Source organism: Thermobia domestica, chromosome 4 (genome assembly GCF_964235325.1).
Source record: "Thermobia domestica chromosome 4, izTheDome1.hap1.1, whole genome shotgun sequence".
NCBI lineage: Eukaryota > Metazoa > Arthropoda > Insecta > Zygentoma > Lepismatidae > Thermobia > Thermobia domestica.
The window spans coordinates 182,095,969-182,117,192 of record NC_137457.1 but is presented as its reverse complement, the minus strand read 5'-3'; the positions used below and the strand labels follow the sequence as shown (position 1 = coordinate 182,117,192).

Below are 21,224 nucleotides of genomic sequence, written 5' to 3'. Positions count from 1 at the left end.
TCATAAACAATAACATATAAACACATAAAATCAATACTATAAATAGACACATAAACAATACTATTCAAAATGTGGTGACAGTTTCTTCCAACACAAGTCTTACTGCGCATGCGCAAACACGGAATAATAGAATCAACCATACCTATTGTTTATGGAACTATAAGGATAATGCTTATGGCAATAGAAACGATACCTATGTAATATTTTTCATACAGCACATACGAATTTTCTCTTATCTTTCTGGGAACGTAGAAATAAATATATTTTATGTAACCACAATTACGTTTCCAACGACAATGCCAATTTTAACTATTTTTTTATGGTTCTCATAACCCTGTTAGTTTTCAGGGCCGTGGCTCCTATTCTTCTAGTCTACAGCACCTTACATTTTGCTCATTATCATTTCACATAATGCTCTATCAGATGTGCTATTGTGGCAATTATATTTCAGCGGCAACTTATGGGACCTTCTCCTGTAAGTAAAAGCTTGTTGTGAGTGTGATTGAAACTCTTGTGTTACAAGCCGAGCGAGCAAGAAAATTTTTAACAACTCAATTTTTATTTTTTATTTTTTATTATTTTTTTTTGTTTTTTGGAAACCGACAAGAACACTGATGTTATTAGCATGAACCTAGTGTGGTCACAGACTAATAACAAAACGTCTATACTTTTTAGGCGCGATGTCTATTACCCATTTACAATATTCCTTTCTTCTTGCCCGTTCGGCGCCCTCTTTTAGCTACGTTTTGCGAGCAATGTATTCGAGATTTAAACAAATTAGTGTAAAACGATTGATAATTTTCTTATAAATGACAGTAAAACATTTTTAAACTTGTGCCAGTAACTTTACTCTTTTATCATGTGAAAGTGGACCAAAAACGCCCAACTCTGCTTGTGAAAGTATTTGACATCCTACACTATTAATACGTATGTTAATCTTTTAAAAATATATATAATATTTTATATATGTTAATTAGATTGTTAATTATTACATCTTACATTTTATGCTTCATACAATCAGAGACCTTCGTTTATGAAAGATGCATTTCACTTACCTTTGGTAATCTCTGGAATATCTGTACAGGGAAAAGGTATGCATGAGTTAAATTGTTAAACTTTGACATGGATATATATATATATATATATATATATATATATATATGTGTGTGTGTGTGTGTGTGTGTGTGTGTGTGTAGATTGATAGATAAATAGATATATATATATCGGGTGGTAAAAATGAGATGAACATTTTGGCATCCAAAGGAATTTTAACATGAATCTAGTATGGTCACAAACTAATAACAAAACTTTGTAGATTTACTATGGATAGATGCATATGGATTTACACTACACAAATCAGAGGTAATTTTGAAGCCATGAGACTGCTGTAAATACTATGGGTAACATGATGTATTGTTGACTTTGATTCCGAATATTACACGCTATCTTCCCCCAATATCTCGGAAGGGCTCATTTGTAAACCTTGTACGTTATAAAACTGCATCTTCAGTACAATTTTGAAGTTGGTAAAAGTAATAAATGTGGACTTCAGAAATACTAAGAATCATAGTTCTTCTCCTTGGATGAGAAAATAATTGTCCAATATTTTGAATGTCGACGTATTTTTTGTTATTGATTGTCTATCATATGTGTTTATTATCATACAGTAGGGTATAGAGGACTAGATATTTATTCATGTTGTCCTAAGTATTTCATTTGTTAGATTGAGCGAGCGAATCATATGACTATTAGATTTGATTATATTGTCTTATGGTTCTATACTAAATTTTGGTGTCTATAATACTAAACAGATTCAAGTATTGTTTTCTCGTGTTGAGAATAAGAACTTACAGTTCCATTTTATGAGTTGGAATAGGACAAAGTCGACCTAGTATACTTTAAAATTAGATTTTTGACCACATGATTATTTCTGGTTGTTTATGGTTCTGTGAACGTGCAACTTTTTACTTTTTAAATATATTAATGTCCGGTAACTTTCGTTTGTTTATTCTGTGAATGGATGTGAAAGTCATTCGATTATATCAGTGAATTATTTCCAAAGGTTGATTTTTTGTTTTAACTTTTTTGCCTTTTAACGTGAGTTCGCTCTTACACATTTCATAATCTACAGACCACCAATTTATTCTATTCAATGCTTATTTAGTAACATGCACGCACCCTTGTGGCTCATTTGAAGATTTTTAAATGTGAATCACTAAGAACATGCTATAATTTAGTTTGAATGTTTGATGCAATTGCAACACATATAATCGTCTTTAAGCAATTGAAGGCGAAGTTACACTTAAAATCAGTGTATGTACCTTTGAAATTTTACCTTCTTCAGTCAGTAGTCATGTTCTTCACAAAGCAGCTGGATAGCAAATAATAAACATCTCTTTAGTAAAAAACATTTTATACTTCATAACTAGCACGTGACATCACTTCTAATTTGTTAGAATTCATTGCATAGTCTCTCTAATTCTCCAATTCATATGATATGCTGATCCCTGTGGTCCATTTGGATAAGTCTCAATGTTAACCAACGTTCATTCTTATATTTTAAGATTATCAGGGTATGAAAAAATGGGGAGATGCGTTAGTCTTTTTTTTACAATGAAATTCAGTTTCAATGTAGACCTACACATACATGGACACACGCAAACACACATACGTATTGAAAAAAGTGACCTGGTTGATTAATAACTGTGGCATAAGTTATTGCATTTAAAGCCGACAATCCGCCCGGCTTTCAAAAGATACGAACTAACACACGCAAAGCATACATGTAATTCGCTCTGATTGGTAATTGGGACTCGCATGATCAAGACAACCTGTTAACCATATAGTCATAGGCTCTAAGAATGGTTGTTAAGATTCTACCTGTATCAAGCTTTACTGGTGATCAACTTGAATATTGGGAGATGGAGTCGGGCTCATTAGCTGCCGAGTTAAATAATACACAAATAATAAAATTATGATAATAAGAATCAATGCAAATCGCTGAAAGTAAAGGAAATAACGTGTTTGCAAAATCTGACTCCTAAAGTAGAAGAGGGAGAGGTCATTTCTTCGGCTGGGTGCTTAATGTTAATTACATGAGCATAAAATATAATTGAATGCTTTCGAAATGGAAAATATATCAAGAAAACAAAAAACATTACCAAGGTTGATTCATAACTTGCTGACAGAACCTGTGATGCAAATGGGTTTTTATGTCTAAAGTAACACATTATATTTTATTGATACAAGACACAATGTAATATATTAAAAGCTAAAAGGATATATATATATATCATATAATAATATATGATTTTACCACAATCCCGCAAAACACTTCTGGTTTTAATTTATTTTCTAAGATAATTCTTTCCCGTTATCACAATCATAGAGCTGTATTTTGTCGTTTCAAAATAAGATATGCAATAATTTGTGATTTGGTGAGATAATTGAAAAGTATATAGCATGAGAAAAATATTTTTACAAACAACAAAATTGATAGTGAACACAAACAATTTTCTCACTATCATACAAAATGTGGCTTCTTATTAGATAACTATGGTATGTATCCTTAGATGCTGAATCTATGTGTGTAAATATAATTTGAATCACATGTCCTGAAGATTTTGTGGTATATAAATTCTTGTGAAAAAGTGGGAAACAAAGTCTAAACGGATAGCGAAACATATTATAATAAGTGCAATTGTGAATTTTCGAGATTCATCAGATTCATCATATTAAAAGTATTACAGGCACATTAGTAGATTTTGTGTGTGTTTCTGTAATTGCTCTTTACAGTGGAAAGCAGTGTGTTCATTTGTGTTTACTGAGTTTGTTACACGTAGGCATTTCTTTTACATTTTGGATAGTTGTTATGTTATAATGGCTAAGTTGTACGCCTACTAAAGTTTAAGAATGCTCTTACTTGTTTAAAACACTTCCGATAAAATCTACTTGCCTTAACCTATTCTATAGAGTTTATGCTATTTACAGATAATATACCTTACCTGAATGTTAAGTATACTACCTAAGCAAAGTTAATCCTTACTAGGAAAAATGTTTCGGAAATGGTAACATCGCTAATTTTCTTGATTCAAGCATAGTAGAGTATAATAAATTATTATTGTGAACGTATTTAGTACTTGGATATTACGAGTATCACGTGGGTGAAAATTTATTACAGAATTTAGTATTTCACTTTGGAAGTTATTTTTTTTTTTTTTGAATTAGTTATTACATTGCTCTAACGTATCGTATTTTCAGAAACACAAGAACATTCAGCGCGCAATTACTTCTCAGTTTCTTTTATAGTTTTTTATTATTATTACTTATTCTTCTATTTTCATGAATTATTTACCATGAATATCTATCTGCTCTAATGGCCTTAAATCAAGCAAATCGTCAGTACAGCGGTTTTATCAATAACATACTTTCTTGTGTACAAATTACGGGATCCAACTCCGCCTGCTGCCTTAGCTGAAAGGGTTTTTCGATATGAATGAAAAACTACTGAGAAAACTTAAAACTATGGCTATATCTCTGAAACGGTAAGAGATATCAAAAACTACAATGAACTTTTCTCTTGCTTTCCTTATTCTGAACAAAAAATTTTATTTACAAATTTTGCATAGAATTAATGATAAGCGAGGTACAGAGGGAAAAGGATAATAGTATCTATTCTAGCGGTCATCTTGAAATTATGACGTCATAGAGCCAGTCTGCAATACAATCAGGCCAAACACCTAGTAGCACATTATTATGTTCTTCTTTAAAAATACATCGCGATAAGTCTCAATATTTCTTCATTGGAAATCCCACGGGATTATATATCCCCGTAGATCAAAAGCTTTGAATATATGAAAGGATTGGAATGAACAAGAGTATGCTGAATTAATTTCTTACAGTAAAGGATGTCCAACATTTATATGGTGAAACAGTGGAATAAATATATTTGAACATGCTCTATTACATACACAGGAGAAGGCATTCTCAACTGTCATGAAATATCCCACTAGTATATTTAAACAGATCCACATTAATAATTTGATTGTTGCACATCAACAATGCGTAAAACCTTGTGTTATCTTCCTTACTTATCTTAGGTTCGGCTCCTACGATACTGCAGTGATGCAAAAAAGCAAAGTGGAAACTACTGAACCACTCTTTCAACGCTCTCCCACCGGGAATCGAAGCCGGGAACGTTTACACCAAATGCGTGCATGCTAGCTACTAGACCAGTGGGAAAAACATAACATAATGTATTGCAAGATGGAAAAGAGCTACCAAAAATTGGTTACCTCCTTGAGAATCAGCACTTTCAATTTATCAGTGTTTTCAAAGTCATCTGTTTGCCAGTGATAATTTTCTTTAAGGTTTCGCTAGAGAAAGTTCATGGTGAGTAAGATCAAGTTTTCGTGTATATTTATCATACTTCAGGTTGCATGTATAAATATCCACACAAGAGTTAATTTGTCATCAACACAACCCTACTTCTGGCAAAGCACCCATTTGTTTTTTTCTTTACATTATCTTTTTATAGTGTCTTTTCACAAACGATGTTTTCTTGTTATAATTCAATCGCAGCAAATGGTAGCTTTTATATGTATTACTTTGAGAAGTAAAAATAAGAGTCAGTATTTTGAAACACGTAATACCTTTTAAATAAACGTACATCAACGCAAAATTTCACATCTTTGGCTTATTACTTCACGTCTTAAGACAGTGATGGGCAAAGCTGGCCCGCGGATTAGATGTAGCTCCTTAAACGTTTCCACTCAGTCCACGACGTGATTCATTACCTGACGAATATAACTTCACTTCTGAGAATGAGAGGATTATACTTACAGCCAAATTATGAGAAATGTTTAGAAATTCATTCACAATACAATTTATCACATTCCCTTAATAGTATTAATAGAGCTTGGATTTACAAGAGTAATACAATGATTGTTGTTCTTTTTTATAAATTATATTGGCCCGCCTATAGTTTTTTCGTTTTTCTTTGGCCTGCGGCCCAAAATGTTTCCCCATCATTATCCTAAGGAATATAACAATTATCTAGGGCTGTAGAAAGCAGTACACTTTAAGTTAAACAATATTTCAACTCATGGAAGTAGTTTTGAATAATTTAGTCTGATTTACATTGTACTTCAAAAAATATTTTGATAGACAACAGCAATATCTGCTAATTCCAAACATTATTATATACTGACTTAGTCATATTTTCTCTCTGTAGCAATAAATTGCGCACTACATTAGCTTCCATTTCTACTACCAGAAGGTGTTATCCCACCTAAGAAAGGAGCTAAAATAGTAATTAGGAGGCCACGAATATTTCATTGCAGAGCTACAGGTAAGTCGTGTCAGGCGTTTCATTAGACACATAATTTGTATACCTTTCTGATTAGGAATATGTCATTATTGTTCAAGTGTAGTCATAGTTTCGTAATTACAGAGTTAATACATTTACGTTCCACGTTATACGTTTTGGAAATATCTTAATAAAAGGATGATTTTATAAATAATTTGGTTTGCATTTTGGATGGTTCTAACGTCATCTGTAAATGTAGTCATTAAGTTTCCTTTCTATGAATAAAGAATCTGTATTCTCAATCAGTGGCGTAACGAACAGGCTCTCGGTGAAGGGGGGTATTTAAGTTTCGGAGTATAACTTCATAATGTTTGGATGTTAAAACACTTTGCAGAGTTCCTCCGTGGCTAAGCGGTTAGCGTACGCGCCCGTGGCGCGGGAGACCAAGGTTCAATTCCCGGCGGGAGCTCATGTGGTTCGGATTCTACGTTAATCAGTAGGTCCACGTCTAAAAGCCATCAAACTTTATATTCGTAGAACAAGGTCGAAATTGAGCTCAGCCCCGTAACTTGGACTTTTTCTTCGAAGACCAAAAATTAATTAGACCTCCTAAAATATGTCAAGTTGAGGCCCCCTAGAATAATGATGGCATTTCAAGTGAAATCCTTACTAAACGTGTTCGATACTTATTGGGGGGCAAGTTGATGGTTTACTAAAGTAAGACCCAGATTACATACATGTTTCATCATAGAGGAATGTATTTCGTTCAGATAGAGGGGCAGCAGAAATACCTTAAATTATTGGCAATGCTTTTGAAAATAGTACGGTGCTTCACAAGTTAAATAAATGAGACAATATTTCACCCAGTTGAAAGCCTTACTAAATATATATTTTGTCTGGGGTTCTAATAGAACACATTTTACTGAATGAGGCTCAGAACACATATTCGTTTCATTTTTTCTGTTATGTGGTAAACCTATTGCAAGTTTCATTTATAAGTTCCTGTTCATATCACATCATACAAAGCAACAAAGTTTTAACTCAAATGGATCCTATCAAACAACTGGAAGCTTAATTGGGAGGGCAGTTTCCCTATTCCCTCCAAAAGTTAGTGCACTGGCTGAGCCCTTTGAAAATGCTGAGCACTGAAAGCGAAGAATGGCGCCACATTGATATTGAGAAAGTAGTCAGCGAATTACTCTCCGAAAAAAAAATACGCCGGTTTAGAAATATTTGACCAAGTCCCACAAGTCTTGACGAGTTTTCATGTTAGTTGTAATGTGAACGTTAGGAAGAAATTATTTCTGCTCTTGCCTTTGAAGCGAGCGGTCCCAGGTTCGACTCCTGGTGGGAACTCTCGGCCGAAAGAGTGTAACAGCTTTTTCAGACCTGTCATCTCGAGTGAAGTCTTTCTTGGGTTTCCCTCATTCATACCATTCAAATGCCGGGATGGAGGTACCTATTATAATGGTCCCAGGCTGCTTCCTTCCTTTCCCAATCCTTTCTTCCTTCTCTTTCATCGTATAGTGTGCACGCTGAGGGTCCTTATCGTTCATACGTGACGGTCTAACATGGTCTTATGTGCCGACAGCACAGAAATCCAATTCCTAATTCCTAGAAATTATTTCTTTTAAGAAACTTCTTAGTCCCATGTAATTGCTTAATAATACTAATACTACTACTACTACTACTACTACTACTACTACTACTACTACGAATAATAATAATAATAATAATAATAATAATAATAATAATAATAATAATAATAATAATAATAATGTGCAACTTTTGTATATTAGCAAGTAGTGTCTGACTAGATGGAAAAATAGCTCTACTACTGTATAAATTTTAAGTGTGCCATGAACGTAGAAATAGGAAGAGCCCTTTTGACATTTTCTTGGTTGGTGGGGGGCATGCGTTCTTAATTACGCTACTGCTCTCAATGCATTCTGGTAATTCGTTTAACAATTGCTAAAAAAGAAGAAATCGAATAACGGTGAAATTTTATATAAATTAGAAAATGTGGTGGGATTCATTGTTTCTTTCTTTCTTTTTTCCTGGAAGGGAAACAGTGAAGGAAACTGATGAGAGGATTTTACTTATGTTGGTGACTCATCGCCTTTCTTAAATCTGTTCGACTCTGAGTAAATGTATTAAGTGTGGCAGAACAGGCCGTGATTCAGGAACCTCCGCTAAAAGACGCCAATTATTTTTTTACGTCACACACAAGCAGAAATGACTAATTTTCAGGTTTATTGTTTACTTGTCTTACATAGATGAAACAGGTCGAAATGTTTTTGGTTACCTTTCAATTTCCTTATTTTTATAATCTTATTTCAATTGATATTAATCCTTCCAAAACGTGACAACCCAAATATTATTCTAAAGATCGCCATAGACGAGTCAGGTCTTAAGTATTTCATTTGATTTTTATTAGGATCACGCAAGTGGGATATATATAATATTGTAATGTTAGTACCATAAGTGTTCATTTTACTCCGACCTCACTCACCATCATTCTCACAGGGAATTGGCCCTCGCCCTCACCTTCAAAGAGAGTAGACCATCGTTCTCGCCTTCGTGTTGGGAATTTGTCCTAGCTCTCGCCCTGACAGTGACAGTTGGCCCTCACCCTCGCTGTCCAAGCTTGTCATCGCCCTCGCGTCATTATTGGCGAGAGAACTTGAGGGTGAGGATGCCCTCGAGAGGACCATCCTCGTGAGAGTAAACACCTCTGGCTTTGTACGACCGTTACACCGCTCGACAACTGTTCAACAAAATATATTTGTAATATTGTTTCCTGCAATCAACAGCTATATAATTCTCTCGGAGAAGTTCGTTAGTGGATGTGATCCACCTACTTGCAATGATAGAAATAAACCAGTTCCGGTTTTAAGGTTGATCACTATAAAGAATAGAATGTAATCTCAGATTTTATATTTTTTAATCGATTAAGTGTCATTAGAATATATTCTATTTCCATTCTGATCACTCTGCTAAAACACTAAATGGTAGATCTACTACACTTCTGGTCTCAATATTAATTGAAGAAATATTACGTGATTCTTTTTACTGTCTTTACTAGAGTCTATATTATCGTATTTCAATTGATACTAATTCAAATTAGAACGTAGCAACAGTAATATTATTCAAGAACTATATCAAGATTTTTCAAATAGTCTTTTGAAGTTTTTCCTATAATCAAAATATCATCTGCATAGTATACTACGTTACTGCGTAAGTCTTGCTTTAGCACTTTATTTATACAAGAAGCTAATGCAGCACTACCGTTAATTATTCCAAATGCGACACGATTGTATTCGTATAGCTGGCCTTCAAATAAAAAGGCAGTATATGGTTTAGAGTTTTCATCTAGCGAAACTTGATTGTACGCCATAACTAAGTCCAAGTTTCCAAATATGGTGTTACCTTGTAAAATACCAAGGATCTCATCTACAGGAGGATATCGCACCTGTTGCAACTTAATATGCGAATTTAGTTTTCTAAGGTCCATTACGATTCTCAGAAGTTTTCCGTCCTTTTTAGGCACTACTTGTAATGGATTAAGATGAACACTCTGTCAAGGCCGTATTATCTCTTGAGCTAGCATTTCGACTATTTTGTTTACGTATATTTTCTCGATAACAATAAGGAATAATGTACGGTTTTGTCACAATAGGATTTTTGGTATCCACTTCGATTGTATAAACAAAATCTTTAAAACAGCCTGGTTTATCTGAAAATACCCTTTTATGTTTAAAAATTATATCTTTGAATGATGGAGCTATTTCCTTATCAATAAGCATTAAGGAATTTAAAATTTCATTTACACATTTACGTAAAGAATTGTCATCTTCCACCATTGACGGTTCTCTTACCATATTACTAGAATGATTTTCTTTCAAATCATTACATTTAATGTTTAAAACATTATTTTCAAAAGGTAAACACTGAGAGGCAATGTTATCTGTAGCCGGGATTAATTTCTGGATTATGGCATCATCTAATGTTTGTATGGTAAAAGTTGTTTTCAAAGTCCAATACTGTACGCAGCTATGTCAGAAGATCTAATCCAATTAATATGTTTTCGTTCAATTCATTAATAACTCATAGAGGGATTATAGTCTTAAAATTTTGAATGCCGGTTTCTACCTGAGTCTTGCCTAATACTTTCTTTTTATGCTTGCCGGTATAATCAACCAATAATAAATTATCTATTTTCTGTAATCTTGGGTTTGAGTAATCTTAAGTAATTTCACGCCAAAAAGTATATGATAAAAGTGACACGATAGCTCTTGTATCAATTAAAGCATGAATAGGAATCGCATTAACTGTTATATTAATTCTTGCTGTACAGAATGTTTTTAAAAAGACAAAATATTTGTCTGTAGTACCTCGATTTATTTCTATATCATCATCCAAATTCGAAAAACAGTTCGCGACTGGTATGTATTGATAAATGACATATGTGTTTAAAAGTTTTAAATTAGTTTCATAGTCCGAAAGTTGATTGGAAATACTCAATGCTGACATGGTTTTAACCCCTTAGACATCAGCACACATTAGTTTAAATTATGTTGCCTTATACCTTCATTTAAGTCACATTGTATCCCACAATCTATAGTATTTCCATGACGATTAGGCACAGTTACATTATTTGGATTCCTATTTACAAAATTCCTGCCATCTGCAAATCGATTTTGTGAAAATCTGCGATAATTGTTAATTCTGTTGGAATTTCTGTTGCAATTTCTAAAGTTTCTAGTTCTATTTCTGCAACTAGATTGTGTTTGATTATCGATACTATTATAGTTATCCCTTCTATTACTAAAACCAGTTACATTGGAATTATTCTCAGGTTGCACATTAATATTACTAACAGAAGCATACTGAATTGGATTACGTCTAGAACTAACCTGACCTCTATCCGGAATTCTATTATTATTATTATGAATTACTGACTGACTTTCATAATTTTGAACAAGCGTGATCAATTGATTGAAGTTAATACACTGTGCAGACATTAACAATTGTTGTACCCTGTATGGCAGCAAATTTCTGATGGATGATATAATACGGGATTCAGGATAAGTAGGATTTAGAGATCTTAGCTCATTGTACGTTGATACCACAAACTCAGTAATACTTCCATGAAGTTTTGGACTGTAAAATTTGGTTCTTAAAATGGCGTCTCTCTTTGCAATCATGAAATCACTCTCATAATTTGACAAGCGAGCATTTTTAAAATCAGAATATGTATACAAATTGCTCCTGATAGCTTTAAACCAAGTTAAAAAAGGCGGTAGCAATAAATGTGGCAGCACTTTAGGTATTGGGACTCGTCTATACCTATCATCTCACACTCGTCTTCAAATTTTTCAAGAAACGATCTAGCAGGGATATCGTCAGGTACGCCACTAAATCTAGTAAGTGACTTAACATCACTAAATCTTATGTGTTTACCTGCGTGTTTTTCGTACGCCAGTTGGAATTACGTCGGGATGACTGTCTCACTCTTCTTCCTGCATCTGTACTTTCCTCTTCACCGCTTGATGACGTGTTGATTTCCACTACTCTGCGATGGTGACGATTAGCTTGGCGGTTAAAAGATGCAGAACGTACTTCATTCCTATGTCCATCCTCTTGTGCTGTATCGTCAGGGATGCCTTTCTCTTTCAACAAATTGACCTCTTCCTGTAACTTCTTAATATGGTTCTCATGCACACATACTGTGGATTCAAAATCATTTATTGAACCTTGAAATTCATTGACCTTTTGTCCTATTTCTTCTAATTTTCCCTCATATCTCTGGAATCTGGTCATAATGCACTGGTTTATATGAGCAAGTTCACTTTGAACAACTTTCCATTTGTTCCCGTGACATAGCTCCATTTGTTCAAACTTCGCTTCGAAATTTTGCGTTTGTTGATTAATCCTTTTCTCAACATCTTCCTGGAGCTCCCTAACTTATTGAGTTTGTTCTTCCTTCAGTTCCCTAATTTGTTGAGTTTGTTGAGATTGAACTTCCTTCAGTTGTTGACTTAATTGCTTTAACATATCCAAAACTTGATTAATAGTTACAGTTTGCAACATAGTTTCTTCTGTACTATCAGTCAGAGATCTGTCGTTATTCTGTACACTAGCCATATTTAACTTCCGTTCTATCTTTCTTGCACTACGTAAACACATATACTGAATATTCATAAGTTTCTTTAAATAAACCTAAAACCTTTCTTTACTGATCTTCAAGATTGTACAGGGTCCCGGGTTACGTTGCACCATAAAAATGTAAGGTTATTATCTTAAATATATTTCTGTTTTTATACACACTATTTGGCTATAATAACTTTTGACGTAGTATTTAATTATTACCTGGTTCTTCTTAAATGCAAAGACAAACACAAATTATCATTTTTGTACTAGTTTTAATGATTAAACTTACGTACCAGTATATCTTATGACTTATTCTTCATTACAAGATGTCTGAATTCAAATTCATTACACTTACATCGTAACCATAGCAACTACATAAAAAATTGTCAATCGAAAAATAATTTAGAGATATTTCTTTTTATTATATAAAATTGCTCACATAATCCGCCTCTAATTCTGTTTCTTGTAAATTGGCACAGGAAAATTTTATACAGGTAAATACAACGTTATCGTTGTACTTTCTGTCACTCATTTGATGTGTCTATCCCAGCTCTGCCACGGCGAAGCACGATTTATTCCATATCTATAATCTTGTCATAACCGAAGTTGGGATACGGTAAACAAAACATAGATACCGTAAAATTGAAAGATGTGCAAATGATTAATTTAATAACAAGTTCTAACTTGGTTTATTTCCCCCTTTTTATATTGAGATGGCTGTGTGGCGCAATTGAGATTCCATTTACACACAATAATCTTCGAAAGATCAACTAATTCCGGGCCGTTGCAGTTATGAGAGACTCGAATGTTCCACGTCGAGTGATACCAAGAGTCCGCTAGAGTCCACTGCTGGTAGTAATTAACCATAGTTCACGCTGTCGTAAATGCTCCTTACGATTTAATAAACTGGATCCAGCTTGTTACATCAAACTGAGAATTTCAATACACTATCGATAGAATACTTAATAACTGAACACTGTAGCATAATGTTACGAAATTGTTTTTTAATCCCTTGCCATATTTTGACGCGCTAGACGCGTTGTTTTTCACTTTTCCCTTCCATATTTTGACGCGTGTCACACGTTTCGATGTTTGAGCGGCTGTATCCCGCTTGCTGTCAATAGAAGAGAGAAGGTAAAAGGTTTCGTGTGCTTTGTGAATATCTGTTAGTTTAACTAAGCGCCGGAATAGGCATATATTTTTACAGCATTGCAAAAGAAAATTCCGAAAAAAGTCATATGTGAAGGGTTTAATGCTCGACCCGAACAAGGGGAGCTAGTTTTCAAAAACACAAGAGCGCGAATTCACTTAAAGCACACCCAACTTACGTTCAAAAGTGACAAACAGCAACGACATACAAGGGCCGTGCGTCTTCACCGGCGATAACACCACTGGATTTTCCCTTGGCAAAATATGGCTTACATATCGTTAGTTTATTCCAGGAGCAGAGTCATCGTCCAATCAGTGCTCAGGTACAACAGTGCGTGGATGAATAACTAAGGGTCCCGAAAATTAGATAGAAAGAAACAGTCGCCAAGCATGTTACCATCACGTGAACAGAGCCCATGTTTCTCTACCACATATGGCCGTAGAATCGATGTTAAGCTTACTAATAGAAATACACAAATACCAGACGGATGAAAGAAGCAACAAGATTGTTTCTCCATATACAAGGCTTGGTTAATAAACTTTAAAATTAACACAGTATTTCCCAATTTCTTTAAATTCCAAAAAATGAGTTTGGGATCGGTGATAGAGAAAATATTTTTTTAAATGGCAATATGAATGACTAAACAACCTATAATGTTGTAAAAACATTCAAGACATGTATAAGTTGAATTGGTTAGGTAATGTAAAATAATTTTGTTAAAAAAAGTTTAAAAGAAAAAAAGAAAAAGAAATTAATAGTAAGGGAATGACATCGGAATAACCGCTGCAATATTGGAACCGTGTCTTGGCCGCGTGGTTTTTCGCTGTCATTACTAGGTTCTGTTTCACGGAGGTGTGAGTTGCTTCTTACTTGTTTGCTTTGCACGACGTCGGTGTTGCCTCTCTCTTGGTTGTGGTGTTACGTCGAATGATGAAACGTTTGTATGAAGTAAGAAAGTATAACAAGAGAAGTGAGTAGGTTTAGACCTAACGAATAACTTGGTGAATTGCAAGAAATTACTTTTTTAAAAAATCTCGGAGAAGAGTGAAGTGAGTGGTAGTTGCGTGATTCCCAAGTGCACGTTAAAGCTGCTTTTCGTATTGATTTTTAATATTGCGATGAATTCTTCTCCATTTATTACGTCGTAAATTGATAAATTATTTTTCATTGCCATAATATGATTAGTGAAATGTTAGCGAATCGCTTCAACTTGTGCCGTATGAATGTGTAGTTAGACCTGGAGCATATTATCATCCAAATGATACAAGAGTAATGGAATACTGGTTATTTGGAAGGTAACAGAGTGGAAATTATTTTCTCTTGAATTTTGGTAAGTGTCAGACTAGTAAGTGTGAGTAGTTGGCTCATTAAACTTTTGGTGAAGGGAGTAGATTTATGAATATGAGAGATAGCTTTGAGCAGGATTGTTAATATGATTAAAAGAGAACTTTCATTATGCATTTGTATCGATCGATATTTTGGGAGAAGTAGTAATTTTTAAGAAATTCTCCCTCCAGAACAATTCTGATGCAATATTTTGAAGCAAGTTGAGTACGTATGATTTCTGAATGATCCAATGTCGTCAGAGTGGGTTGGTTTTTATGTATTTCTATGGATCATTTGTTTCGTTTTTCAATTTCTTCCCGAAAACAGTTACTCACGAATTTCATTACCTTGCTTTCAAAAAGTGAGAATACTAATTAATTCGTCTGAGAATTAGTGGAAGTTTGCTATCAAAGGATTAAGATTATTAAGATTGACATAATTACAAAGGTTGTTCAGTCCAAATATGATCCAATTACGACTTAACTAAAAATTTAGAAGAATCATTGTCGCAAGATCCGTAAGTGCTCGATGTGTTTTCCTTGATTACTAACAATAGCCCGATAACGTAATTTCCACTGTAATAGGCTTCTCTAAAGACCTGGGAGGGGAATCTTGTCCCATTCCCTTTGCACAGTTCTCACTCGCCGTTTTCCCAAAGCCCGATATAGCAATCCAAATCCACAATAGTCCATAGGACTTGCATCTGGAGATTTAACAGGTACCTCATTGAAAGGTATCACCTGTATACCACTTGCCTCATCCATCTCCCTGTAGAATGCGAGAGACGATCATGAGATATGCGATGAAGCCTTGTCCTTGTGAATGCGAACCAGATTGGCGTCATTTCTGTACATTCTTCGAATCGCATCCTCGTAAATCGACCGCATGATCTGCTCGTGAAAATACTGCGAATTTATTATGCAGTTATTCGCCACGTTACGAATCTTCCGTTTACCTCGGTAACAATAGCCAGTAACGACCATGAAACTTTCGGGAAGTATTATTTAGAGACACGAACTCACCTTCTGAATTTCTTGGCGCCTTTCTCTCGGTACAGGATGGCTCTCTGTCTGCCGCAGTTGGAAAAGTAAATCTATGCTTTATCTAGCGCTACGACGTACATCCACCTTTCTTTTGCCAGACGCCGTTCGTACAGCTTCCGGGCGTTACACGTTCGTTCCTTTCGGTGGGCATCCGTGAGAAGATGGTCGCGAGCTTTAATGACATTTTCCAGCTCGAGTTGATGGTGTGAGGTCCGTTGACTGATTTTCTTGCATTGCTATTTTGCGAATTTTTCTCTGCATTGCGGAGATGGCCCTGGTGCATTCCAGATTCCTAGTCAACATCTTTGGTGATCCAAATGGTGGAGTTTCGTAGGCCTTGTACTTTTTAATTATGATTCTTTTTCCACTTAAACTGATGTTGCAACCAATCTTCTTGCACTGTTTTCTAATGACAGAAAAGTGGGCGTAATAAAGAGGCTCAACATAGCCTAACCAAAACCTGCTTAGTTTGGCCGGCATTTTGGTCCCAGAGCGGAAACTCACACACATGGAAAGAAATTTAACTCGATACTCACAACAATGGTCCTGTTTTGTGTGTTAATATCGTTCGCGCTGACAAACTACTCCTTTCCCAGGAAGCCACTGTACAACACTGCAGAATGCCACGAGCCAGGTCTGGTGACTTCCAGATGTTTCCAAAACCGGTCAAACGTAGGCTGAATACCCTCTGTATATTGTTAGTCAGAGAATGATAATTCTGATCCATCGGAACAAAATGTAGCTATTTTTTGGAGTTAATTTTACTAACCACCAATTTTGTAATTCTGGTTACTCAAATTCAGAGTATTTGAAAATGAAGAGATTAGTAGTTAAACTAACAGAATTTGAATTAACTAACATACTTGGAATTTTTTAACCAAGTTGTGAGAGTGTGGTTTTTAGAAACTATCGAGTCGCAAATTTTGTTAATATTGTTCAATATTTATATTATATTCATGACTGAAATTTTGACTTAAGTTATTCCGCAAATTTCTAGTTAATTATTGGGTTTTACTGATCATTAGAAAGTTGATAACTATTTAACATTGTAAAATAAGACAGAAATAGAAATTGAACTTTCCTTATTTTTAGTTATTTTTAAACAGAATTGTTATTTAATGTTCCGAATTCCGGTTGAAATTTGAATAATCTTAACATTATATAATTAGACGAGGTTTGATCAATATATATATATATATATATATATATATATATATATATATATATATATACATATATATATATATATATATATATATATATATATATATATATTGTTGAGTTATTGTAGTTACATGGACTGAAATATATATTTACGTAATGTATGAATATATATTTAGCAGAAAGTTTTCGTGTAATAAAAATTGTTATAGTAAAAAATTTGCTTTTTAATTGATTTGCTTGTCCTATATGTATTGTAAATTATCAATGATCTCCTGTGATTGAGTTACTGAGACATTCAGGTAGCTTGAATCTAGTTGCTCTGCGCCCTCGTAGTATCGTCTGCAGTGGGATTAATTTTACTTGAATACAGGTGATTAGTCAATTATATATATATATAATTGGTTGCTTCCTCTGTATTCTGCTTGAATTTTGGAGAGCAGGGTCGCTACACAACTAGGCCAGTGCGGAGACCTCATCTCGGCTACTACGGCCAACAACAGTTTGACTTCACCTTCCGTTATATGTAACCCATGACTCTGTATAGCCTATCTGTATCGGCCAATAAGATAGAGGATATCTGAAATCCTTGGGATCCGAGATAAGGGAAACCGGTAGACATTATTGTTTGCAAACTTTGAATTGCATCAACATCTGTGGAAAAAGAAAGTTCTATTTTTATCTTCCGTAACTAATAGTTTATTTTTTCTTTGTATGAGGATTTTTTGATAAATTAGCAAATTAAAAACTTGTCTATAAAAACGCAGGAGGATGTTTTGACAGGGTTGGCTGGTAAGCAATTTTACAGTAAGTTCAACCTCCGTAAGGGTTACAACAAAATTTACTTAAATAAGGACTCACGAGTCATCACTACAATTGTGACTTCCAAGGAAGGTTTTTAATATACAAGAGTACCAGTTGTTATTAGGACTCGAAGCAATCTTCTGCCGAGAATAATGCAGAAAGTGTTAGGAGATTTGGAACCCTTCGGAGTTAAAGTGTAGTTCGACGATGTCCTCATCGCTTCCGAATCAGCACATGAACATAAAAAACTATTGTTAATGTGTTGGATAAGTTTGGACAATTTAATATTACGATATCTCATTGCAAATGCATAATGTTTTATCGTAAGGTAAATTACTTAGATTATCATATTAGTTCCAATGAAATAGAAATAGACCCAAGTAGAGTACCCGCGATAAGAAAGATTCCGTTATTACGCGAAATTTGCACCGTAATTGAAGGATATCATCCACGTTGAGTTCCTTAAGGTCAACCAACGTGAAATTTGTTTGGTCTTCTCTTCACGAATCTGCCCTTGAGATGTTGAATAAAACTTTTGTCGAAAATGTAGTTCTGAAAACTCCGTGTTTAAATAAGAGGTTTGCAATTAACGTGGATTGAAGAGGTGAAGGAAATTCTGGGTGCGTATCCCAGTAAAGCAGTGAATGTGAGTTCCCCCTGTTTATTTTTACTACAAAAATTGTCAGAAGCCGATAAACATCCGCATATTTATGAGATTCTATCAATAAGTTTAGTCAAGACAATCTCTAGATACAGTCAATATTTAATGTATGCATTGATGTTTTTACCGATAATAAGATTTTGGCATTGATTCTGAGCAAATATTAGCGCTTCCTGAAGCATGAACCTCTGGTCATAACTTGTCTCAATTCAGTTTTAAAAATTGAGAATATTAGATCTGGTGATAATTTAGTAGCTGACATTTTGACAAGAGTTTACGATCCTTGCGAGGTTAATATTCTAGATGGTAATAGGGGTTTAGCAACATATACCAATAATTTAATAGGGGTTTAGCAAATACCTGGAAATTACCGTCGGTAAAGGAGCCATTGGATATTTTTCAAAGGGAAGATCTTCAGCTATGTTATATAATAAAGAAATTGGAAAGAGTCTTCCGGTGATATCTAGAACAGTAAATCTTAATGAAAATTAAATCAATCAGCTATTTATTCATTTAAAATCATTGTACCAGCTAACTTGCGAAGAGATTTGATTGAGTACTACCACGAGGATTGAATCGTTGCAGGACATGCAGGGACGTATAAAACAATTTAAAAATCTTACGAAAAAATTTTGTTGGAATAGTTGGGGGAAAGATGTTAATTTATATATCAGATCATGTACTCAATCTCAACTTTCTAAGGAGGATAATCGAAGAAAAATGAAACTGTTAGTATCTGAATTCAGCAAAAGAGTCAATTTTCATTGGTTCTTTGATATAACTGGAGCGTTGTTTATCTCTAGAAAATACAAGTTCATTCTTATTGGCGTAAATAACGCAAGTTATTTTGCTGTCTTGGAAAAACTGAGAGCTATTTGTTCAGCAGTTATTCCCAATAAGATGTTTGAAACATTCGGTACAATTTCCTGAAGCTGTATCAGCAGATAATGGATCGGTATTTTTGCGATTATTTTCGGAAATTCCTATTTGGTCTTGGGAATAAGACATATTTGTGGATCCACACAACACGGAGGGGAAGGAAGCTGAACGTTTTATTAAAATGTTAAAATATTCTCTTCGTGCGTATTGTGCACAAAAGAGAAATTTTAGGCCATTTTTATCCCTGACAATATACCTTTAATATTAGTCAACGCGCTGGTCATAAGATGTCTTCAATCGAAGCTTTTAATCGGCGTTTGAATAACACACTTTTGAAAATCCAATGGAACATCACAGTGAACGATTTTGGAAGGAAAACGACATTAGATATATGGAGTGCTGCTCTGAGGAATATGGAAAAAACTGGCAAAAACGAGACAACTAAGGATGAAAAGAAGAGAAGTAAATATGGAGTTTAAAGATGAAGTTCTTATTCGTTCGCAGGTAAATTCTTCTTTAAAAGACAACGTTGCTATGTCTTAAGCTATAATGTTTTGTTCATTTTCTTATAAGGAAATTTCTCACCCCGAATACGGCATTGCTTTCCGATGAGAAATACACTTAAGATTCCTATATTTGATCTCACGTTTCGAAGGTAAAAATTAATCGCGAACGGAGAAATAAATATTTCCTGAATTTTCGAAACATTATTTGAAAAATCAAAAACTTTGTAATGGTAGGTAAGATTCTTAAGTGTTATTGTTGTTCATTATTGTTAGATAATTTGAATGCTTTTAGTAATTAATGTATTTTAAACAGAATTTATGAAAAGTCAAGAGATATATAAAAAGGAGAATATTTGCGCATATTTACAAACTATTTGTCGTAATGATAAAGTTAGTTAATTTGAATTTGCAGATGTTGAGAATTCTCGCTATTATTACTATTAACTGATTCAGCTATTATTACTATTAACTAGTTTTACATATTGGTAGATTTGTTATATTTGTTGATCATTACATATATTCTTTACAATTGTGTTTGTCTTTAGTAGATAAAAAACATCCTACATGTTGTTTTTTTCTGTCACTGATGCAGGATGTAGTAGGCAGCTACATGTATACCTGTTTTTTGAGCTCGTCTGGATTTTTAGTATGTTTAGTTATTTGTCGAGGACGAAAAATAAAGGAAAGAACTAAAAATAGATAAAGGAATAGGGGATATGAATGACTAAGCAACCTATAATATAAAAATATTAAAAGCATGTGTAAGTTGAATTGGTTAGGTGACGTTAATTTACTTTTTGAAAAGTTTAGAAGGAAGGAAGAAAAAGAAATTCAGCGTATGGCAATGAGATCAGAATAGCCGTTGACAACATTGGAACCATATTTTGGTCGGTTGGTTCCTCGCAACCATGACTACGTTCTGATCTACCGGTATGAAGAGCATTTTTTTTTGCCCACTATGTATGACGCGTGTGCTAGCACACTTTCGGTGGTAGTGTTGTGTTGAATGGTGGAGCGTTGGAATGAAGGAAAAAGTAAAACAAGAAAAGTGCATTTATTTCAACCTTATCAAACCTTTTATTGAATTTGTAAAAAAAAAACTCTTTTGAAAAATAGAGGAGATTAGTAAAGTGAAGGACATTTCGTGATTCCCAATTGCACGATAAAGCTGTCTTTTGTACTCATTATTAATGATATTTTAATTTATTCTTTTCTGTCTACTAAGTAGTAAATT

General features: G+C 34.2%; 1 protein-coding gene across 1 annotated transcript in view; it reads right to left on the bottom strand.

Moving 5' to 3' along the window:
* Positions 1-1,047: 1,047 nt before the first annotated feature.
* LOC145682956 (uncharacterized) overlaps positions 1,048-21,224 on the bottom strand; it is a 737,495-nt gene continuing 717,318 nt past the window's right edge. Inside the window, exon 13 of the mRNA XM_081754317.1 lies at positions 1,048-1,076. Within this exon, the coding sequence (XP_081610443.1) occupies positions 1,048-1,076 (29 nt within the window). The remainder of the gene's footprint in view (positions 1,077-21,224) is intronic.